Here is a 25,281-nt window from a genome sequence, read left to right as displayed (position 1 = left end):
GTGCCCATTCCATCGATCTACTAGTTCTCCCCTTTGCGGCAAGCCCTAACAAGGAATGCGAAAGCCAAGAAACGCCATGCTAAATACCAACCTACCGGCGGTGCTGCTGGGAGTGGCCGTGTTGGCGCTGATCGGTCCAGCCTGCGGTCAGCGTACGCCAACCATCTCCTACATCACGCAGGAACAGATAAAGGATATCGGTGGCACGGTTGAGCTGGCCTGCTCGGTCCAATATGGATCCGAATACTCGGTGCACTGGGTCAAGACGACCAACGATCGCTCGGATGTGGTGTTCCTTTCGACTGGCAGCTCGCTCGTGCTGAAGGATTCACGCTTCTCCCTGCGCTACGATCTGTCCTCCACGACCTACACGCTGCAGGTCAAGGACATTCAGGAGACGGATGCCGGCATCTACCAGTGTCAGGTTGTGCTTTCGGTGACGAACAAAATCACCGCCGAGGTGACGCTTAATGTGCGCCGACCTCCCATCATTTCCGACAATTCCACCCAATCGTTGGTCGTCTCTGAGGGCAAACCCGCCCAGATGGAGTGCTACGCATCAGGTTTCCCAGTGCCGCAGATTACCTGGCGACGCGAAAACAACGCCATCCTACCGACAGGTGAGTCAACGTTGTTTTTAACATCACTTTTATCTCATGGCGGGCAATGGGAATGCAACGATGAGATCGGAATAATGTGCACCATATTAAGTGAGTCACTGTTAACGATTACGAATCGATGGCAACGTGATCATCGCGATCGCTCACGAGCATAGGAAAATGCTTGTCTGTGTTGGAGATCGCTGGAGTGACTTACACAGCGGTAGATCGCGAATGCTGCGCTGTTGTAGCATGATCTTAACACCCTTTAGGTGTTTATAATGACATTTCTTGGTACAATAGAGCTTGGAAGATAATGTTACAGCTCGCAATCAGACAAACGTTTAATATAACGTTTCGTGGAAATTGATTTATTGGCAGAAAACTGTGGAAAATATATTTTACACAGTTGCATGTGGCCGAGAACTTTATTCTGTACCTTTTACAAAAGATCTTTTAACTTTACCAAACACAAAAAATACGTGTGATTATTTTAAAGCACACACTTTCCCATGACGCGCGTCAGCTCAATTTCCGTCTTTGTTTCGAAAGGGAACGTGGTTTTTCTTTTCGACCTAGCGGAAGTGCAATTTGCACCGGTGGAATCCTCTGAAAAACGCTCCATTCGGTTGGTCGCAGGTCACACATTTCGCTGTCCTTGTGTCCAGGCGTTAGATTGATAGTCCGTTAGTAAGTTTCCCACCAAAATCAGCTCAAGCATGAGCTCGTCGGGCCGCCGCATTCATTGTAGCCATATTTCGTTGCTTCTTGGACTGCTCTTCTGACCAAGGGTCCAACTGGGGGTTCCACTTGGCGACTCTCGGCCCATTATACACAATTGACGGATGGTTAATCTCTCTGCCTCTTTCCGTAACGATTACGCTGCGAAACAACGGCAGCAGCGGAAAGAAAAGTTTGTTCAGAACCGTGCAAGTGGCAAGTGGCGGCAAACGCTGTCCTGGTGTAGGTTAGCATGATCAAGGCAAATCCTCTGATAGTAAAAAAAATGCCTGAATGAAGAAGATCGTATCTGATACACTTTGTCTTTACCAGAAAAACAAAATTGACTTTAAAAACCAACTTGGTCAAACGGTTATCAAGTGTAAGCTCTTTCTTTCTCCTTTTTTGACTGACCAATAGCCTACTTGAAAAGACTAAAATGCAATTACTGCATTGCAACGGCTTCACGGAAATGTCCCTCTACTCGTTGCTAATTGCAGTTCTAGCGCTGTGCTTTCGCTTTAATCTTTTTTTGGCAAAAAATATCCCTATGTTCTACATTCTGCAAACCCCCTAGTGAAGCAGCCCGTTTTTGTTAAGTGTTTATCGCAGTTTGTCGTATGCAGTTCGTTGCTGTTTATTTGATGCAAACAATCGTGTCCGGCACGTCGCGTCGGCCGCTACATCATTAGGCCCTAGAAGTGGGCGAAACTCAACTGTAAACGTGCTAATGGAGGCCCTTTTTTTCTGCCCGTCCGGATGTTGAAAAGGTCGTTGTTGGAAAGGCACGCGCTTATCCCACATGTGAGCGTACCTGTAGCGTTTTTAGAGCGTTTTTATTGTTGCTACAAGCCCATTCAGCATTATCAGAAGAACTTTCACTCAACCGAGCAGACTTTTACGGCTCCAAACAAACCGCCCATTCCAGATGCACTTGCGTTTTGAATATGATCTAAACCGACCTCGCCAACGTGCGCCTTGGTCGCGCAGCACGCAAACGCAAGAACGCAAGTGTACGAATTAAATCATATTGGATTGAAGATGATAGCTCCTCGCGAGGGCATGATAGCATCATCGAGCATGACGAATGATAAATCCACACGGTGCCGCACGAATTGTGCCCGCTAGAACTGCGCTATATTGGATTCTTGTGCGAATTTCGCGGCTTGACGTGCGGGCGGCTGAAGTTACTGGCTATTGCCTCAGAAGATATGTTACAACGATAACGAACACCACCCTCCCCACGGCCAGACAAGGGTGGAGAGCATTTTCTTGACGGGATGCCAGGGTGTGTCAAGACACTACGGTAGGAATTCTAATTGAATTCGTTCCAGTTGATGCCATACCCTAACTCCGGCTGTCTGGTTGTGAGGACGCCAACAGGAGTTGCATGGGTGGCACAATACATTCCTATCAATCGCCAGCAGTAGGAGCAGTCAATTTTAAACGCCTTTTATCACTCCAACTCTATCTTATAGAGGCTCGTTGATACGAGTGGTACCGAAAGGCAAACCATTTCTTTCTGCCCCTAAGGTGGTCGGTTGTGAATACATTAGTTCCGCTGTTTTCTTTTGCAATTATGCGCTCTTTGGGTTTGCGAAACTGTAGCACACATTTTGCCGTATTCGCGTTTGTGGCGAGAATTTTGCAAAACCGAGCCACAAAACCAGGACACTTTCGTGGGGCCTTCGATATAATATACACAAAACAAACACACTGACACCGGTGTGTCGGTTCTCATGCACGCAAATGCAGATGAGGGTTGTGTTTCGGTTGATTTTTTGCAAAGGAAACCCCCAGGGGGGTTGTATTGAAAAGGCTACTTTAAATTTTCCTAAGCATGAAATCGAAAAGTGTACCCCATTTTGTTACCCTCTGTGTTGGTTTATTCACCGAATTTTCCGCAGTGTATTGAAGCAATTATCTTGCAGATAATATCGACCATGAGGTTTGCTGCTGTAGTGTTTTTTTTTTTCGAAATTAATTTTAATAACACAATTGCTGCATAAATATTGGTAAAGGGCTATAGAAATCGTGGGGTGAATTAAAAATTGATGGAGAAAAATATGTCTACCCAGCAGGTTCTAGATCGAGCTTGCAGGCAAGGAACCCAATCTAACCGGCCATTTCCCAGTAGGTTTGCTATTTATGATCTCCGTTATCGTCGTGCTCGCTTTCCACAGCGAATATGCCGCGCTTGGGCTCATTAATTTACATCCTCGAGTGTGCAGCTGTATCGAGAGAAGAAAAAAAGAAAATAATCGTCCCCACGAACCGACCAGCGTGATATTCCTGATTGGAGAAAAAATTAACACCTCTCTTTATCTCTCTGCTCTGTTGGGTCCTTCGTCGACGCTTCGATTTGTTGTGATCCACGGCAACAAACTTCTACCGTATGCGCGTTGTCGATGCATCACATTCTTCACGCGTTTCCACAAAACATTATGACACTCGACGATCGAGAAGGACCATCCCATCATAAAGCAACCGTAAACCCAGGCCTCCTTGGTAGCGTTCCGCCCTAATCCACAATCCGTAAAAAGCAATCCACCTCGTGCTCCACTATTTTACTACGCCCTACCCGATGGTGGAGAACAGAAAATCCGCTACACGGTGACGGGCTTCCTTGCTGCGGATGGGAAATATTATTTATTACCAGCAAACCACGGGACAAATGTGTAGCAGCACGACGCCAAAGTGGCAGCGGCCAAACACGCCACGCCCGCATAAAGGTTTTTGAGGTGGGCACCCCCTGTATGGAAATGAGCGCTAGGTTCAGGGCTTCAGCGCAGACCCGCCTGCGCGGAGGCTGCGTTCATTTATAGCATGTTTATAAATATTCTAACTTTCACCGTTTTTTTTTTTCTCTCTCCACCCAAGCAAGGGCCTCTGGGCTCCAAACCGGGCTTCCTTGAACGGTCAGTGGAACTGGTTGGTCCCGCGTGTTCCTGATCTAGTCTCGTTTGTCCTCGCGCTTACATAGATGGTGTAACGAATCTGGTTTTTTGCTTTTGTCCCCAGGTCCGGTTCCGTACACCTTCAGAAGTAGGGGGGAAGCTTATTGATTCCAAACGGCTTTGTTCAGCTTACACAGGGAGCTGCAGATGCGCGTAATGCTGATGTTGTGGCGATGGCGAACAAGCGTCGCTTCTTATGCTTCGCTATGAGAACTCTAGCGCTTCTCCTATGCGATGGTAGAATTTTCACACGCGCGCCCCATTTTCCTGGGTGTGTTGGTGCACGCTTCCCTTGGGCTCCCGCTTTTGCTCTGGTGTTAGTTCTCTTCGTCAGCCCTACGAACGGCACGTCCCTCGCCCAACACTGGTGCACTGCCATGCAGAACCGGTTTTACTTCATTCAGGTTTTACGAAAAATGTGCGCGCGCGTTCGCCCAACGTTTGGTCGCACAATGGAGCAGCGTGGAAGAAAGTTCTTGTGCATGTAGAGCTTACAAAAGTGCATCCTTTAGTGATGTTGTTTCGCGCCAAACACCCCTGGAGTCTTCCTGGGGGATGCATAAACGAAACGAGTCCAAGTTTTGAGGCGTTCCAGCACGACGATCGGTAATGGAGCCTTGAATCTCGTTTGTTGACTGTCGTTCTTCCATTTTGATCGATCGTATGATCACTCGGGAGTATTGATCGTATCTGTTGAATGTTGCTGGCATGAAGCAGCATATTAGGGCTATTTACCAGGATAGTTTTTGTCTGGTGACACATCACCCTGCGTACCCTGTGTGGACTGTCAGTACTTCCTTTATTTCGCGTGTAGCCCCGTTGATTAATGATCTCATCCGCCACACACTGGAGAGTGTATTCGTCTCCTACCATTCGCTGAATAAGAAGAAGAAATCTTTACAAACCATTCCACCTCATATAACGTCGATTAAGAGAGGCAATCAGGAGGAGCGTCTGGAACTCCCTAAGAACCTAACCCTCCGATTCTTGAAGGAAGAACGATTGCTTGGAAAGTCGTCGATCCCAACGATCGCTGTTGAGGGCGTTAGATAAATAGACGTTAATTTGAAAGCCCACCCTTCAGCAGTCGTTCAACGCTTCTACGGCGAAGTTCTCCCCATCCCCGAGGTCTCCGCCGTCTGAGCAAATCGGAAATTCGTTAGTGTACGTACGCGGCTCCCTAACGGAAAAAGGCTGACATAAAAGCACCTCATTTTCTGGAGGAGAGGCTCATTAGACGATGATTACGGAGTGAAATGGTTGTCGTTCCTTTTGGCTTTGATTAGTTGTCTCCTTGTTTCCTTCTGCTTCTAGGCGTCGCTTTTCTTGTCGTTCTTCTTCCCGAAGATGCGCTTTTCGAACAACCTCGCGCGGTATCTTCGCTCACACTGATATGAGTAGAGTGAACATTGGCGTAGGTTTTAGAGAACATTTTACAGTTCAATAGTCCTCCCTGGGCCGTTCACCTGAAGCGTGACGATCGTGCAATTGCGCCTAGTACACTTGTGCCACTAACGTTCTTTTTTGGTCCAAAAACCAGACCTTAACCTTCATCCACATCGTACAGATGAACGCCAAATGACACGCACGTCACGATGCCACATCAGCCTAACGGTTTTCGATCGACCATCAGCCGGTGGTGAAGGTTCACCGTCATACAATTACCGCTCCACCGGTCTCGGATGCAAATTAGATCCACCGAAGCACCGTATAACAGCTCGCCAATGATAACCGTGTCGAGGGCTCGACCGGGGACTGATGATCGCGATCAGCCGGACGGAAATTGGCCCGTTCCCCCTGGTCCCGTTTATTACCCAGCCGGGAGGGAAATCGGTAGGTCGGCATCGAAGTGTGGATTATAATTCAATCGATTAGCCTCCCGGTTTTTTTTTGCGGTATTCGCGGTGTGGAAAACAGTTGGAAAAGCCCCTCGTCGATCGGCACAGACGATCAGCGGTGATAGAGAATCATTCTAGCACGATCATGCGGCAGTTCGACATGCTGCAGCGCTGGATAGATGCACTTCAAACGGTGCCTATCGGCAACCACCATCACACTGCATCGGAGAAAAGCCCTTCATGGTAGGTCGATGACTTCCAACCGATCGGGTCGCGTCCGTTACGTTATTCCCTCCCGAGCCCGTTCGATTTTCATTCTCGCTTCTTTCTGGCCAGCTTCGTGGCTTTGGCCTGGCCCCTAGACCACCCGATGCTGGAAGGAAAACCACCGCCTGTTCTCGCCCATTGTCGCAAGGGCGAGATAGAGCGAATGGCCATGTGAGTGTGTACATACGGATTTATGCTTTTGCCACGCCTGATGGATGGGTTGAGGTCGGGCAAATTTCTATGGCAAAAAAAGGAAATGGGTATGCATTGTTTGCAACGCCTGACGAGCACCATTCACCTACCAAAACCCACCCACCCCCACTAGAGGTCTTCTTAGCATCTTTTTTTACGCCTACCACATGGCTCATACGGTGCCAATTATTGCGCCGAGAGATGGCCATATAAATTCGGTGCAATAGGCCGATCGCGATGTCGGGAAAAGTCACCTCAACTTTGCTCTCAATTTCGGGCGGGGTTTCGAATTCGAATTTACAACCGCCCGCTAGGTTTTATGGGGTCGCTCGTTACATCGCTCCCCATTACACGGAGCGGAGAAATCTTGTAAATTTAACCTTATTTTATTGCCCGTAATGTGCGCCTCACGCGCATCATGTGATGGCCGGAAGAAGCCACGAATGCGTGTTGGAAGTGTCACCTCCCCCCAAAAAGCGCACCCCGCGAGGTGTCAGAAGCGGTAACAAAGCGCAGTAATGTTGTAACAAGACTTCAATCTCGGGGAGTTGGTTTTGAAGCACCACACGAGTCGTGACCATCGGTTGGTGTTCGATCGTAGGCTGGCTTGTTGAACGGGAAGGTAATCGGGAGCCTAGTGGAGGTGGTGCATAATTGTTTGTCATACAAGAGGGCCCAGGCAAGACGAGCTCTGGGAAGATGAAAAGGGGGCTAGTTCTAGCAGAGCCAACCCACCTACTCGCTTGGTTTGACTCACGATGCGTAACGATAACCTCCGCCGACTTTCCAGTCTGTCAGAAAACTCCCCATACACACACACACACGCACGTACATAAGGGATGAGAACAGACGATCAGAAGAACAGAGCGAAAGAGCAGCAGTTCGTGAGACACACCAGGCCACCATTGGAGGGCCCAGACCGACACCCCGATCGTGAGGTTCCTTGGGTTCCGTAGCATAATTGCACCAATTAAGTGGCCATTTTTCTTCCTCCCGCGGTCTTGGGACACACACACACAAACACGCGCACGTAGGCGCACACTCACGTCACTCTGGAGGCGCGGAGATTCTTGGAGTGATCTCTAATGTTAGGTTAGGTCGATCGCCAAGAAGCAAGCAAGTGTGATGCGTTTGTCGTGGTTAACGTCCCGCGATCGGGGTGATTTGATAACGCGTTGGTGGCGCATTTTGAATGTGCTCGATGGCGAGCAGAGAGAGCCTCGAATGACGAAAACGGCGGTGAATTAAAGTGAAGCTGAGACGCCCTCAAAGAAGCGCGTACTACTGTGAGCAGGTCAGCGCCAGAGGCCAGCCACTATTTAGTCAACCATTATGAAGCCAGATGACGGCGCGAACCCACGACCGGTTGGTATTAATAAGATCATTAATAGATCGAGAAAATAAACTCCGATAGAAACGGCACGAAAGAGGACGATGAGGAGAAGCTCGATGATGATGATGATGGCAGTGTAATAGCAGAAAGATCAACAATCAATTTGCAATGGCCCTCTTTTTTCCTGCTGTCCCCCAATCGCCGGATGGACACCCATCATCCATCGTTCGCTCTAAATGTGTCACTTTCCGATCATTTCGGGGTTGGGTGAGTTTTTTTGGGGTAGCTTTTAGGCTTCTCTTTTCAACCCAATCCGTACTGGGAGAGCCCGTGGTGTGTCGCGTTGCTTTTTCTGCGTAAACGAACCAATTTCGGGAAAGTAATTAGTCGCTTTTCCGCCACCCAACTCGATCTGCCCCAGCAGAAGACTGTCTGTCGGGGTCAGCTTGATCGCCCTACGAAATTAAATAGAACTCCACTTCCCGCTTGCGCGCGAACCCGCCGAGTAACGATTAGTGCGGTGGAAAATTCAACTTTTAGGCGTGTAACCGTACCGGATGAAAACCGCGAGACGTGCCGGCGGAAAAGTTACTGGAAACGCCGTTGTCTTTGAAGCTTATCGAACAATACAACCGTCCGCGCAGCTTTCTAGAGGTGCGCTGGTGTGCATTTCGGTACCATCTCGCTGCACTGCGCACCGAATTGCGTGGGTTTTTCCGGGAAAAGAGAAAATGTGGGCCACGAAATGGAGAACCTCACTACCCTGAAGCTGGAGGCCACTTATGCTAATAGCGCCAGCTACGGTCGCCCGTCGAAAGCATAATTTTGCATACAAAAGCGCTTGGATTCCGCGCAATGCACCCCCATCCGGTCTATTGCCGGATTAGACGTAATTTTATCTGATTTATGTTCCCACCTTGAGGTGCTAAGGGAAATTTATACCGCTCAAACGTAGGCCCCCGAATATTATACGGCAATTGTTTGCCACCTACCGCTACTGGCCGTTCTGATGGAAGCGATAACATTTATTTATCGTGAGCTAACGTGAGCACGAAGAGTGAAAGTAAATTGAGACATTTAAAAGTTCGTTTGAAACTGCTCGAAATGTGCACGCACACGAGCGCGCGTGAAGGTAAATAATCATGACACAAAGCCTGATGCATTGCAAACGGTGCCAGGCTCAACGATCGACCATTTTATCCCTGCCCAGTCCCCGGATATGCAAATACCCCTCCACCCCACCCGGTACCGGTACCGGAAATGGCCGAGGATTCGTCGCCATTCGCTCACGGCTTGCAGCGGCCGCCATTTGCCGAACATCGTCCTGCCCTCAGAGCCGGCCTTTTCATCCCTTTTTCGCAATCGAGGGACGCGCAGATTCGAAAGAGAGACCCCTCCGAACTCGAGTGCATTCCCTGCCGAGATCCGTTACGAATGATTGACATTGAATGTGAAGATAATTGCGTCCAAACGGTCGCACGTACGGGAGGGTTGTTCAAAGCCTCTAACCTCAGAGGCAAAAAAAAGGCTGCAAGCCGATCCGACAGGACCTCTACTGACGAAAGGAACCAGGTGGGGTGTCCTTCCGGCACCGCGCACGGTTCGTGTGAGTGTGAGTGTTAATTCCCAATCTGGATTCAATGCCAATTATCGTGTAACTAATATACTTCCCATTGCTGTAAGTACTCAGCAAGGATCCTCCCCTTCTGCCGGAACAGCACCTCGGGTGGTTTTCCAACCCCATATGGCAATGGATGGAAAAGGAATGGGATAACGACGGTGTGAACGGCACCGTCGAAAAGGCTTTAAGAAATCATCGCCCAAGGGAAGATGCACGAAAATCTCTTTGTAGTTCATCGCGGCGGTGTCCCAGCGAGATTTTCCTTTTCGCACCCTTAACCATAGGGTTGCTAACGCTGGTGGAAAGTCATTGTACTGTTTGAGCTTTTTTTCTCTCCGGATCGCATTCGATCATTAAAGATTCAATCTCGGCTCGCATTCGAGTTTGACCCACCGAACCGGAAGTGTAAACGTTTCAACGGTGGCGATCTGATGTCTCGCCTACTGCGGGTGCTGGGTGTGTATAATATAATTTTTATTGGCTTATCAGAATGGTTTTACGGCTGCATTGCACGCTTCTCGGACATCGTCCATAAAACGAGTGAAGGGCGATCACAGGGAGCTCACGTTTTGGGACTGGATTTTACAACTCGTCGGACCAACCAAAAAAAAACAAGCGTCCCTTCGATGATCGTCTGCCAGGAGGAGATTGGTTTGTTTTATTCCCTTCCTCGTGCGGGAAAATTACGAACAGGACGCTCTTGCGTGGCTGTGGATTCGTATGGCTGCTGTTGCCGCATCCAATCCGTTATTCGACGACTTCCGGTGGCGCGGAAAATTAGCTATTCATAACAATTAATAACAAGTTAGAGAGTTGCGTTGTTCGGCGTCGAGGTGATGGGGATTTTTTTCGTCTTTCTCTCATCCATCCGTCGCAGCATATTGTGCCGTATCATCGACCACGCGCGAGTATGCTCTAGACATAGAGGTAGAAGAATTGAGAAATGATTTGTACGAAGCACCGCTGAGGGTACTTTCTGCTTTGATTGTTCATACAATAAAATCCCCTCATGTAGAAAAAAAGAGGGCTCGAGATTTTTCAATGTTCCCTTCGCTTATGCCCAACGAGGACTTCTATTAAGTTGGCTTCTATTTTTTGTGTGTGCGTGTGTGGTTTTATTTTCTTCTGTTGCAACTGCATGCAATAAACCACTCGACACAGGCATAGATTTGCCATCCTTTGCGTTTATGTCCCCGAAAGGGTGATCTTGTCGGTGCGATGCGAAAAAAGGGCTCAAACCGTAAAGAGCGCCCTCGTTCTGATTTGTTTAATACAGTTGGCTCATAAATTTTGCAATAATTATGAAAACATGGCGACAACACGCGCAAAAGTTTGATGCCAATAATGGGTAGCGAGCATGGTTGGCTTTTCCGTTTCAAACACATGGAGGGAAAATGCACCCATGAACGGAAAGCTAAGCTCGCCCGAAATACCTATCACTTTACAGCTCTAACTCATCGATGGCAAACCGACCGCAGCGTGATCGATAGGGAACCTTTTCGGGGTTTGGAACTGTACAAATATTATTTTAGGATCCCTCGGCCCTCTTCCATAAACGAACGTAAAATGCTTTGAAAAAATGCCGGTTGATCTTTGCGCTGCAGTATTTTTTTTGATGCGTTTAAACGCACTGAAAAATGCTATCCTTCATCAAATTCAGATTCCATCGTTTCGACCACTTCCTCCAGGTGTGTATGTGTCCCGCATGCATTTGCCGGACGTGAAGCGTACTTTTGTTTGTCTAGATGTGTATGATGCCCTTTTCGACTGCTTACTTTGCTTATCTATTCCGTTCTCGAACGGCACAATTACTAGTTCCGATTGCGGGAAAATGTTTACTTTGTCGGGTTCCTTTTTTTCCTATTGCACGTTGGGACATTGCATCGGCCAAGCTCAGGATGTTGGGTTTTGGGTGTTGTAACGGTGAAATAGAAAGCACAGAATGCCCTTATTTTTTACCGGTGATACTATTTACAAAGCAAGCAAACCCGTGCACGCATCACTGTGGCGAGAATCATTAGGCCATCTGCATCAATGCACCAACATCGGTTCGGTTTTTTGTCCCACCATGAGATGAAGATCTCGATCTCTTTCCACACCGCAATAGGAGGGAACGTGCTATGCACAATAGCCAGTTAATTGGACGATGCACTCTGGCCGGGGGGAAGTTTCCAATCAGTCTTTATGGGTTGCATTTTTGCTCCTTTTTGCCATCCGAGCATGGTTTGTCCATTTTTCACTCCCTAGTAACGGGCACCGGAAGAGGCCAAAAAAAAATATCTCCCACTCCCGAAATAGCTTCCCATATTTCCCCGGGTCCCGGGGACCAGGTGAATTAAGCGTCCTGAAACCGCATTCGTCGTCCTGGCGTCACTGTCAATTGCAGCTATAAACATCGTTAGACCAAAACCACCGCCTCCGGGTGCAGGGGTCAGAAGCGAATTTATACACCGCCCTTTTCGGACATGTCTCACTCCAACATTCGCGCGTTCGTGTGCAGGAAGGACGAAAGGAGCATTTTTTTTGTATGCACATATTTTGACTGCGATACTTTTACTGTCCGTTTAATGTATCCTTTTGTCTGTTCTCTTTTTTCCCTCTCTCCGAAAACACGAACCAATCAAATGCATTTCATTTAAGTGTGCTGCTTTATGTTGTGTGTAATCGTTTTATGGTCACAAAAATGTATGTGGCATGGAGCAAAAAAAACCAAACCCTCCCCGGGGTCTTGGAAAAACCAAAACCCCACAGTAACAGCCCTGACCGTGACCGTCGTCGGGGTGGAAAGTTTATGGATTTTGAACGGGGATGTGTATAAATTTCGTCCCTTCGCCGGTTCCCGGTGGCCCGGCAGCCCACGCGCATAGATCAACATATTTTGTTGCAATCGTTCAAAACGTTTATTATCATTTTTGGGGACGTTTTTTTTTGTTACCCTTTTACGACATCCACGGGTCTCGAGGACTCGGTGGACTTGTGCACAAGCAAGGATCAATACGATTCGAGCACACAGACCGACGGGATTTGTATGGTTCGTGCAAACGAACCTGTGCCCTTTTTCACTTCTCTCTGCACAATCCACCAGGACGAGTAGTCGTAAGCGCTACCTCGACTGAAACCTCGAAGAAAGTGGCAATAAACTAACAAAAACTTGATTGAAGGAGCGCGCTCACGGGGTAAATCCTTCCACGATTCGTCGTCGTCATGCTCCCGGGTGTCTACCTGGCCACGGTGGTAAAGCGATGGATCCTGACGATCCTGGAAAAACCCTGTAAGGAACATAATGATGGCAAATGACTGACGGGCGTCGCCGTCATCAGTCGCGGCGTCAGAGGTTTTTTTTTGCCGTTCGTCCAGGGGCATGGCGACATCCGGACTAGACACGCTTTTACTTTACGATTACACGCAGACGCGTAACTAAGTGCGGTTTTAGTTCTTTACTTTTTTGGTGGGTTCTATTTGTTTCCTGCAGGAAAACTTCGGTTTCCCCTAGCGAGCCGGACTTTGTGGCGTTGCACGTAAGTCGGGAAGGACCGGACGACTCCGCCAGGTTGACGGATGGTCTTCCGACGGGGTTCGAATGCGTGGAAGGATATATTTCATGCTCAAGTGAACCCTAGACACGCACAGACCGTTTTTCCCCCTTTTCCTCTTGGTCTTCTTTGCCACCCATCGTCCCGTCACCTAGTGTGTCGTGGAAAATGATAATTTTCATCGACAAATTTTACCATTTTACCTTACCGACGAAAAAATTTATCCAACCTGTTCCCTTGGTCTGACTCGCTCCCCCCCCCCCCCCCTTTCCCCTTGGGGGTGAGTTCCACGCCCTGTTTCCGGGGAGGGCAAACAATGCTCGCGGCAAAAAGGGTGACTTAAATGTACGTTCGGTGTCAAAACCCCATTTCCGAACTATTTAGATAGTTTCTAATTAGCGGCAAGCGGGGCGTGTAAAGTTGTTAAACAATTTTTCCTACCTCAGAATGGGTGGCATGTGCGTGTGCGTGCGCGGTGTGATAACGAACAAGGACGAACAACGAGCAGTGCGTTCGCATCCTTCGCCAGGTGGATAATTTGATAGTCAAGCAAAAAGGGAACCGTGCGATGCGCTCGATCGGAGGGTTTCAGGCTGATTAAAAAAAAACTTTTGCTTAATTAGTTGTTCGTTTGCCCGAGGGGAATAAATACGCCACACCAGAGGGCGTACGAGTGTGCACCCACACCCCAGGATCGTAGGATTCGTAACTAATCCAGCCACTGGTGAAGCGGCCACACGCAATGATAAATCAATTATCGCCGCCGGGACTTTGTCTTTGCCACGGGGAATGGGAGTTTTTAGATGCGCCCCCAGGCGCGTGACGAGCAGCGTGTTGTCCCTTTGTCGCCGGAAAAACGGGACCATTCCCCGGGGGGGAAATGAAGAAAATTTCCGGGATTCGGTCGTTGGTGGTGCAACCGGGAATCGGGCGTTTTGTTGGATGCAACGTCCTTAGGGCACAATGCCGCTACCCTACGAGAAAAGGTTGCCGTTTTACGAGCGCATTCGAACGAGATTAAACCTTGTGCGGGCTAATCGGGCGGCCACTCGAGCGATAAGTGAATTACTGTTTTCACTTTGATTCATTTTGCTAAGCGATCGCGGTACGGTCGTGTCCCAGGAGGGGGAGCGTGAAGGACGCGCAAGGTTAGGGCAATATTTTTAAACGACTGTCGGGATTAATAAAACACTAATAGACAGGGTCATAAATTTTGCGCATTATTTCGAAACCGGCCAAACCGAAGGTCAGGTTAGGTGGAACGTGCTAGTTTTGCCGAATTTTCCTTCGTCCTCGTGGTGGCTTTTAACGTAATCAATATCTTTGCGTCAGTGGGTGAAATAAACAAAAAAAAACACACACGCAAACGACGACGTTCGTGTTCTCATCGATCGATGAAATCTTTTCCTGGAACTCTCGCAAAAAAAAAAAATTAACTACATCATTGCATGAATCATTGACCCACACGCGGACGATGAATAAATCATTCGCCTGAACGTACGTAGTCATTATGAGTTGTACCACAGCCGCTGTGGAGGGGATATTATTTAACATCCCCTCGGCGAATGGTCGACATTGCCGGCGAATTAGTTTTTATGCACTATCACTGTAATTAACGCTTTCCAAACGGTTCTTCGATATCGGGCGTCTGCAATCTTCCGTCTGGGTCTGAACTCGCCTGTTGGGCTGTGGAAATTATTTGTCAATTTTTCCTAGTCCCTTTCTCCGGCAGCAGTTTGACATTCGGCTGTCTGGTGCGAGAACATTCCACGGAAGCTCACTCTCAGGAGGCCATGAAGTCAACGAGCGTAGAATACTTCGAATGCTTTCTAAATAAGACAAAAAATGGAATTTTTCCATCCACCAGGAGGTGGGAAAATGCAATGTATATGTCGTTGAGAAAAAAAGTGAAATTCCTCGCCAGATCTCTCGATTGCGATAGACGCATTATCACATTCACTACCCGTCGATTAATTGAATTCTGGCCACGATAAAACGCGAATCGCATCCTGCCCCAGTCGCCAGCCCGGTTTGATAATTGTAATTAATTAAATTTTCATTGCTCCACCAGGCATCGCGTGGTGGCAATATGACGGGGAGGTTCCCAATCATGGGACAAGCAGCAGCTGCGGATATGGGATGACGAACGGCGGCGGGTCAGTTGAAAATTGCACTGCCCGCTAGGTTCCATTTCGTGTCTCGCAACGAGTAACGAACAATTCGGTGTGGGTGGAAAAAGAGGAGTGTTTTTCCCTGCCACGCACGAGTCCCTTTTTTCGCGCGCCAGCTGGTGAACGAACGCAGAAGGAAATATGTTTGCTTTATTTGCCCCCTCTGTCTCTCGCGGCTGCATTTTGAAACCGAAACCGGCGGCAAACATGACAAATACTGCACCTGCTGCCGTCGCCTGACGGACTGCAAATAAAAGCGTCTATCGCGCTGGCGGCGTTTATCCCTTTCGCTTCCATTTGCGTGTGGCGTCCTGTTTCGTCCTGCTCTACGGCGAGAGAGAGAGAGAGAGAGAGAGAGAGAGAGAGAGAGAGACAGCGCTCGTGTCTGATTTCGTTTCCCTTCTTTGTCAGGGAAGTAGGGTTTTCTAAGTGCGGGGGAAAAGTGTGCGTTTGAAGCATAAAAAAAAAGTGGAACCCCGAAGGTAGGATTGAGCGCGGGTTTATAATTTATATTTTTATGTCATGTTGAGCGTGTGGCGCCACTTGTTTTGTCTTTTTGGCGTAGATTTCTGCTACGGGCACGGTATCGGTAATGTAAAACATATCATAGCACAAAGGTATAAAATAAGCGCAAGAAAATTCATGCCTTTTCCGTTGCACAATCCGTTACCGATCCGTTGTCCTCTCGAGAAACACCGTGTGGGGATGGGGAAATTCGATGCCGCCGGTCGATCGTTTACACAACGAACGCTGCGTAATGCAATCCAGCAGCCCGTCCTTCGCCCATTCGCTTTCTGGCAAACATCTGCATTCGTTTTCCATTTGGATTTCCATCAAACGCTTCCCAGGCGGACCCGTATATCCTGTATCCGAGCCGGTGAATGCTGGCCAACCAGGAGACACACCCGGGCGTGCCAATGTTGACACTGTGCCTTCCGAATGTGTGTATTCGGTTTTGTTTTTCGCTTTGTTTCGTTCTTTATCGATGGCACCTTGGGTGCGTTGAAAACCGGCCGGTAACCTTTCGCGACATATGCTGGTGGCGGTTTGTTTCGAGTTTTTGGATGCCGGTGTCCACCGTACGACGAGAAGGCGCGAAAAATCGCCCAAAGCGCTTCTCATTCCATCGTTGGTTGGAGGTAGGAAAAGCTATCCGTGCTCTCGAAATCGAAAGAAACGCCGGCGGGCGCGTCGAAAAATGGCTTTTCCCATTAAAACCTCCCGACAACCGGCAGGGATACGACCTGTCAGGCGGGCCTAATTTATGAGCGCACACACACACACAGCCCAAAAGGACCGACACAATCCTGGGACAAATGCGATTTCAATGACACACGAAGCCAAAGTTTGTGTTTTTCCTTTCAAACACCATCGACGGTTATAGTTCGGGTAGCACACGTCACCGGTTAAAGGTCGTTAAAATTGACAATCCCGCGCCACCGTTGTCAAGGGGCCTTGTCCTTGCCCTCTGGTTGAGGTTATGTTCCTCTGTGTGTTGTGGCACATTCCAGGCATATCTCCTCTCTCTTGTCCCAGCGGAAAGTGAAAGGGTCTCGCCGGATGTCCTTTCGCATATTCGATATGGGGTAAACAAAAAAATTGTGCGAGGGTTGCACGACCGAATCGAGTCCTTTCGGGGGCCCAATCCTTTGCAACCGGCCATCCTTGCGGCGAAACGAACCATTCCCGAAGCGCTTAGTCCCGCACTTCCGGTAAACGGCATTAGCTCGATCGCAAGGGATGAGGGTGTGGCTTCCGGCATGCATGTTGCCATTAGCTTATCAATCAGGAAAGTGTGAGGTTCTTTTTGGTATGGTAGTAGTTTTTTTGCGGGGTTGATGAAAATTGAACCGTCGCCGGGTGTCCTTTTGCTTCCGGGCCGAGCCTTTAGGAGACATTTTACATTTTGTGTATTTATAAAACCCAAGGGAAGCGCGTTTTGGGTGTAGAATTGGAAAATGAATATGAATGAACCATGAACCAAGCTCATATAGCTTACAAAACGATTCAAGCAGGGGAAAATGTAGCAAATAATACACCAATTTCAGGGCACATCGTACCACGAATTTCCCATTAAAAAATACGCCCATCCGCATGGTTCGTTCGCTACTTTCGTTTGCATGCAAATGTCGCCAATCTGATTTTAATATCACGCTGCTCAGCGCCTGCCACGCGCATCCGTTGCCAAGCAACGCACTTCCGGCTTTACTACGGCCACGGCAACCCGAGCAACCTAAAAACGCCCCCGACACGCGGCCCATTGCACTATTGCTAGCAACCGTATCTAGGTTTCCATTTCCTGACACAAGCAGCAACCTGCCAGCTGCCACCGAACGCATCCAAGCGCAACTGAAGTGCATTGCTGCAGTTCTGTCCGTAAAGTGGATCACCGAGCGCGTGGCGTCGAATGGTAACAGTTGGTTGACAAAATTTTGTGTAGTAATTTTTAAACAATTAGCTGGCTTTTTCATCGGTGGGTTTCGGTGTGGCTGGCACGGGATCGTGAAAAACCGTGCTAATGAGAACTTGCGTTGGAGAGAGGGAGAGACCATCGAACCGGGTGTCGGTTGGGTTTATAAGGGATACCTTTCGGTTGGCGCCCTCGTTTAGTCCATTATTTGCTGCAGACAGCCGATGGACAATGGGGCTATAAATTAGGCTGCACATGCTGAGATTTAACAAGATTTATGTGGATTTGCTTTTCTGCTAGAATCTCCCTCGGCCACCTTCGCTAGTAGTTTTGGCGACTCTAGAAATAAATTAATGAAATGCTTTTTCCGTTTGATGGGGGAACACCAATTCCTCTAATATCTAATATACGAATACAATTCGCTTACCATCAACCATTAACTACGGCTTTCCATGAAAAAAAAGGAACAGAGTGCGAGTATATCACACCTTACCGTGCAGCTGTTGCCATATGCTTGATCATTAATTACATCATCGAAACCTATAATTATTTCTATTCCGTTGGTCGCCAATGACGCAAAATTTGGCAGCTTGCTGATTTGATACCCAGATAGGCTTGAATATCCTCCCTCAAATTTGGCAAATGCTGGTCTGGCGAAAAAATGTTGGCCAACTTTTTGTTGGGTGTTTTTCCATGAAGTGTAATTATTCCATTCGCTCGCGTTTCTTCTCCTCCTATCCTGAATCGAGTTGATCGAACCCTAAAAAAAGGAAGAAAGGTACAATACAGATGCATCGATGAGCTCCTAGTGTCCTTGTTTCGCTCTGAAAAGCACGAATGATAGTGCCAATTGTGCCGGCTAGTGGGATGGTAGCGTTATAAGTGGATTAAAGCCCTCACCAGGCACAAAGCTCTGTTCAAGCTGCGTAACTGCCATGCGGAACCGATCCAAAAAAAAACAGATCGTATCCTTTCCCACCGACCGGGTGTTCCACGCTCTGCAACCCAAACTGATGATGCTCATCCGGCACGAACGCGTATTAATGCACGACTGCAGAATCGGCTTATCGTCCCGTCGTCTCCATCGTCTGCTGTTGGCACAACACGGAGAATCCAAAGGACTGTCCCGAAGCACACCACACCACCCGGGCGTGATAATTCTCGAGGCCCTTCCGCTCGAGCAGCTGCCGTTGGATTTACGCATCGAAAATCAAGCACAATCGAGTGGTGCCCATTGTGTGCTAGCTCTTAGACACTATGACCTGATAGTTTGCACAAGTAAAACTGGCACGCCCGCCTGGTAGCTTCTGGGGACTATCTCCTGCTTCCAGTGCTAGAGGTGAGCACGCATGTCTAGGGTAGATAATGAAGTACAGCTAGGCTACCTTTGGCTCATATTCGCAACCAGTACAAATTTCCTGCTTTCTCATTCTGGAGATCCAAAGAACAACTTTCTGGCGGGGTTTCTAGTTTCAATCGAAGAACGGTTTTACGCTTTTATTGTCTCACAAAGATACATTTGCAGTAAAGAGTCACCGTCATCGTTCTGCGCCGCTTTAACCACGTCGGCTCATACTCCTCATTTACCACGCTGGGAGTTGGGTCCTTGGGGGCGTTGGTGGCCACCAGCCGCAGCCGACTGTGCAAATCGTCTGTTAAATTGTTGGCGACGCTTAGCCCGGCCAGTTTTGGGCTTGTGTTTCTCCTTTTTCTCCACCTTCACCGTTTGGCTTCGGACCTTGCCGGCTCGGGCAAGCGAACCGTGCACCTTACCGCCAGGCAGGTGCACCGTGATGTCCACATTGTACGACTCTAAGTTCCCTACGATTTCATCGTCACGGATCATTTTTCCACAGCATGATACGCACAGCTGGTAAGTGGCATCGGGCGTGATAGAGATCCTTATCGCCAACAGCACCTTCACATGATCTATGGTGGTGAAATGTTTCACCTCCAGGATATACGTATCAAATCCTACGCGTATGTGCAGCTGCATGGTTTGATTTTCTCGAACTTTATTCAAACGCAAATAGAGTTTCTTGCTTTTTGCGAAAACGTCCTGCTTCTGACCATTTGTCAAGTGATCACCGTAATGGCGTTTTTATTTTGAGCAATTATTCCGCGTTCGCTTCCTTGGACTTTGGAGAGAAAAAAAATCCGTTAGCTTGGTGTCCGTTCACAGGCTACCGATTTGACAGTTGTCAAAAAACGCACCCAAGGTGAGCCAAAAACGTGTGCGCTTTGTGAGTCCTTAAGATAAGTGGATTAACGCGCACCCCAAGCCCATTCAAGGATTCTCACGGAAGAGAGGGACATGCGCTTCCGGCGGTAAAGGGACCGTAAGCTCTGGGACCGGTATCAGGATCATTTGTATTGTCCCGTAGGTGCCAAACGATGCACGGTGCGTTCGGTGTCGGATCGTGCGTTTAAGTTTATCGCTTTTTGGTCCTCCCTCCCGGGAACCCGCGGTCGGTTGAGGCAATTTTGATGATGCAATCGAAGGGCGCAACGGCAACATAAAACAAACGGGAAACGTACGATTCATACCGCAGGCACGCAAAGGCGTCGGTGACAATTTTGAGACTCACAATGCCACCCTACCGGGGGTCGCTTTTGGACGCATCGAGATAATGTAATTTGCCTCACCGAACACCACCGGGGTGCGAAGCCCGGTGCCCTTGGTTTTTATGGGTGACAATTTCAAAACCAAACGGACGGTTACAGGTCTTCCTACTCCCTTGTCGGTTCAATTGCGGCAGTACTCGAGAAAGGACCCACCCGGTGCTGGAAGGTGACACGAGTAAAAGCGCACTTCAAAACTCGGCGTGTGAGGATTAATTTCTCCTGGTGACGCCCAAACCAAACGTGCCCTTCTGGGTCGCCGGTGTTCAAACCCGGCAGAGCAGCCTGTGGTGTCGTCGTGTTTCACGCCTAATCCGACGCTTGCGCCATTATTGGTGTCGGATTGTTGGGTAATAGGCCCCGTGGCTCATTGAAATTCAGGAACTGTGCTTGGTGAAGTGTTCTTGAACCGACTCCGATGGCCCGTTTTGTTTCTCTATCTCGTAGTGGATCTGAAATCTATGTATTCCGCTGCGTATAATTGATCTGGGTGGGTGTGCATTTGAGGCCGTCTTTAGGCAATGTCTGCAAACTAACGCCTGTCAGCTGGCGGTGGTATACGATTTTGACATGCGCGAAGAAAACGTGAGCTCAAACATCGTCTGGATACGACGGATATTTTGACAAAGAATGGGAAGTATTTGCGTACTGCCATCTGATATACATTCTGGGGAAAACGACAAACGGTTTTAATTAGACATTTTTTATCCTACAGATTTTTCAAACTTGCGGGTATGTTTTTAATTCTCGACACATAGTGTATGCGATGCTGTGACCGCAGTACCCACGCAGTCAAGTAGTCACCAGTTACATCACTGTTGCTAACTATGTATTAAAAACTATCATGATTGCGTTCTGTTTAACAAACGAATCATTGTACTAGAAGTGTAAGAAGGGGGAGTCTGTTTAACGTCATGCTATCAATTTCTAAGCATTATACAATTTATATTCTTTTTATCGCAGGCTTCAGAGTTCTCAAAACTGAGCAACTTCAAACGAAATAAATGAAAGGCAACTATTGAGCAACGCGTTCTGTGGATTTAGATAGTGTTTCCGGTTCAAGTGCGTCACACTTGACACTTGACAGTGCGTTTACGATCATGTATAAAGAAAACTGTTTACGAATATATCTGCAAGAGGGCTGCATAATGTGTATGCTATGCTCGAGAGGCGTTTAAACGAATTTTATATCGAGTTTTCAAGCACACGAAAGAGCGATGTACAGTCGAAAACCGTTGACTGAATCAACATAACCAGAGCAGTGAACCTTTTCATGATATTACTCGCTCATGGTAGGAATGGATACTTCTCGTATTCCTATCGGCAATCGTACAGTATCGCCACCAAAAATGCATCAGATGACATGATCATCCATCATGCGGGTTTCGGTGTCCGTTTCTAGGGATAGGTCCCTTATCCTGACGCTTAACAAATCTCCTATGTCATGCTTGCTCCAGGTGAGTATGCAAGGACGAAACAAATATATCCGTTCCACCCTGTTGAACCCTGTGACATCTCCACTCGCGCGGAAACGAAAAAATAAAAACATGAAAAAAAAACGCATAAATACGCGAGCGATGAATGTGTGTCCTGGCGTGTTGGACATTCGAGAACGTCCTTGCTGAGCGTGGGAGTGGTCGAACGGGGGCATGGTGACGCTGACAAATAACGTCAATTCTTCTGCTCGTTTTGGGGTGTGGAATTGAAACCGTTAGTGCATTAGCGGCGCAGAAGAAATTCAAGAAAGTCTGCAACGCAAGCAACACGCGGGGCAATCGGATGAGGCTTCAGCTCTTTACCGGGGTTTGTCCACGTGCTGCAGCGCGTAACTAACCACGTGGGACGCTAGCGTTGCGTGCCTGCCACCCGGCAGAGTCGCCATGTTTCATATCATTTCCTCGACACTAATTTCCTATTCATAATCATGTGCGCGCGTCCCCTTTTTTTGGACAGATCCATGAGGACGCGGCGGCAAATTATCGGTGCACCGGTGTTCACTGACTCGCGACAAGCCTAGCGCTTGAGGTCGGGGCTACTTTTTATTATGTATGTTTTTTTTTTAATGTTCGGCTTGGGGTCCTATTCAGCAACGCAATGTGACCAACAAAGCGCGAACGATAAACACGGTCTCGAACCGACACACACAACAGATTGCTGGTGGCGTGTGGTGGCGTTAATATGAAATACCCCAAGCGCGTTCGCATCTTCCCGACCGGAAGCCATTTTTCTTCTATGTCCAAAGTGCCTCGGAAGCGGGATAGGGTCCGAAAAGGAGCTTTGGCATGGGGGCGATGGTGTACGGAGCCCGTTGTGGCATTAAACAAACTGTTGCAGTAAATTAATTAAATTTTTCATGTTTTATTTGTGTCCCTTTTCAACCCGCTCAAAGTGCCATCGTTATTTTGGTGCCATAGTTTTAATGAATTGTTATGCTTTCTTTTCTCTGTAAAGGTGGTGCCACTTTTTCGGGCAACGTGCTTAACATCCACTCGGTGCAAAAGCAGGATCGTGGCACGTACTACTGTGTGGCTGATAACGGAGTCAGCCGAGGCGATCGGCGTAACGTCAACCTGGAGGTGGAGTTCGCACCGGTTGTGACCGTACCGAGACCACGTGTCGAACAGGCGCTCCAGTACGACATGGATCTTGAGTGCCACATTGAGGCGTACCCGCCACCGGCCATTCGCTGGTTGAAGGACAGCGTCCAGCTATCCAGCAACCAGCACTACACACTGTCTCAGTTCTCGACGGCTGACGAATTCACCGACTCGACACTGCGTGTTGTCACCGCTGAGAAGCGCCAGTACGGGGAGTATATCTGCCAGGCGACGAACAAGCTGGGCGATGCTGAAGGACGTGTGGAGTTCACCGAGTCCGTCATTCCCGTGTGCCCGCCGGCATGTGGGCAGGCACGTTATGGTGGCGGTGCAAGCGCACTGTCCGTTTCGAGTGTCCTGATGGCGGTGGCTACTATACTGACGATGATTGTGATCGCGCAGTACGTGAAACGGGCGTAAGAGCGTACCGGAGTACGATCGCAGGCAGGACAACACCAACCCAACAACGCATTCCAACGTAACGTTCACCTCAGGCTCAAGTCGAACCAAACCGTCAAAGAATCACAACCGAAGGAAGATCGATCGCTGTAGAATGACCTTAATGAATCGATGTTTGATATACAGAGCTAGCATATCCGAATCTCAGGTCGATCGCTCAGGCAATCAGAAAGAATCCATAATTTGAAATAACCATACAGTTTCTAAAGAGCAGCGGAATATATATGTATTACGAAAGTGACCAATCTTTACAATAGGCAGACAGTGCGACAGAAAGCTATCGTGGCGACGGAAGATATGTGCTTCGACTCGATCCTCTCAGATACAGTTACATACACATATCGATTAATACACTACAAAAAAAGGAGTAGGCAATGTAGGCTTAGTTCTGACCTCTGACCTCTGAAATTTTAATCTTTTTCCTTGCGTTGACGACAAAGGATGAAATCCTGACAATCGTGTGTGTAGACCAGAGTGTATTTGGAATCAGTGAGAATAAAAAACCCTGAAGTGTATGAGACACTCATCGAAAAAAATTTCCGTGCTTTCGAGCACAAATTACTAGAATCAGTAAACGTAGCGAAACGGTTAACATAAAGGCAAACAATTGATTCCCTCCAAGGTATCTGTGAAAATGATAGCTCTTGTACGTAGGAAGGAAATATGTTCGAGTTTCCTCGGATTAGCCCCTTAAGGGCTTGCAGTGCTTTTCATGCAAAAGCGCGAGGAAATAGAATAGTCCATAGCTTGTGGCGGCGATAGAAGGAATAGTGTGTAGCCCCTTTGCAACAAACGCAATAGGTGCAGTTTCGCTTTTATCTCATGTAAATGACGCGCGGCACTCTCAGAAGATGTTACGAGTGGGTGGTACGCAGCCAATTTGGAGATTTTTTCAAGGAAAAGTCCTTTTTTCTACTGAAACATATTGCCCACTAGCTAAACGATAGTGCTATACAAACATTTTCTAGCGTGTTTTTCGTAAATAAGCAATACGTATCGATAGGGTTACAGTGTATGCTAGTAAAGAAGCTAAAATGCGGCAAACTGCCTCAAAATTGCGCGTGAGTGAGGAGCGAAGCGCTAAAATACATACGCTTAAGCAATTTGTTTAGTTTCGCTTTGCGTTTATTTCGGAGCAAGTGTAGCAGCAGTTCAATTGATTTTCTTCAGTTTCGAATAATACCTTTCAAGTGAACGAGAACCGTTCAAAAGTGAAATGCAAAAGAGTTAATGAGCAGGATAGGCGCGAGAAAATAGTGTGTGAATACATACAGAAAACGACAAACAAATAAAGCCGATTTAAGTTAGATTTTAATAATAAAATCTGAGTATTTTTTCTATATTTAATTTTAAAAAGTGTTGCAAAACAGCCCGTGTCGAGACAGTTCAGAAGGAACGGCTACCAACCGCCTATTTGTGAGGTAGCAGCGAGCGCCATCTATATGTCAGCTTGAGAATCGTGTGATATTTTGAATCGGCTATTTACAGCGGATCATTCATGTGTCCCTTGAAATTTTTACGTTATTAAGATTACATTTTATTCAAGGTATGAATCATCTATTCAGTTTAATCTATTATCAGCATTGCGTGACTATATATGTGCATATGTGGAGCAAATATTACAAGCAAGGGAGTATTTGTCATTAATCGTATATAAACTGTGATTTGTGTGGTTCAAATTCATGAAATTCCATTCCATCTTATTATTGAAAACCTTTCGAATAATGTTCCTGTTGCATGATGATGTATACAAAAGATGCAAAAACGTTACCGATATAATCTAAAAACTCTTTCATAGCATATGCCCTAAACCGAACGATGAAGAAAGCTTCCATCGAGTTGTAGCGAAAGTTTGCATCCCACGACCGCAAAACTCTACCGAGCCTTTCTCCTTCCCTAGGTAGGACGAATTTAGTGCGCCAATATTCACCCAACCAGCCTTGCTCCCCTTGCCCAGCAGCG

At 47.8% G+C, this 25,281-nt stretch overlaps 1 protein-coding gene across 1 annotated transcript; it reads left to right on the top strand.

Moving 5' to 3' along the window:
* Positions 1-55: 55 nt before the first annotated feature.
* On the top strand, positions 56-24,610 carry LOC128727526 (lachesin). Its single transcript, XM_053821444.1, has 2 exons — positions 56-620; positions 22,715-24,610. The coding sequence occupies exons 1-2, from the start codon at positions 56-58 to the stop codon at positions 23,278-23,280; spliced, it is 1,131 nt and encodes a 376-aa protein (XP_053677419.1). The 3' UTR covers positions 23,281-24,610.
* The last annotated feature ends 671 nt before the right edge of the window (positions 24,611-25,281 follow it).

This window comes from Anopheles nili, chromosome 3 (assembly GCF_943737925.1).
Source record: "Anopheles nili chromosome 3, idAnoNiliSN_F5_01, whole genome shotgun sequence".
Classification (NCBI taxonomy): Eukaryota; Metazoa; Arthropoda; class Insecta; order Diptera; family Culicidae; genus Anopheles; species Anopheles nili.
This window is presented reverse-complemented; position numbering and strand designations above follow the sequence as displayed.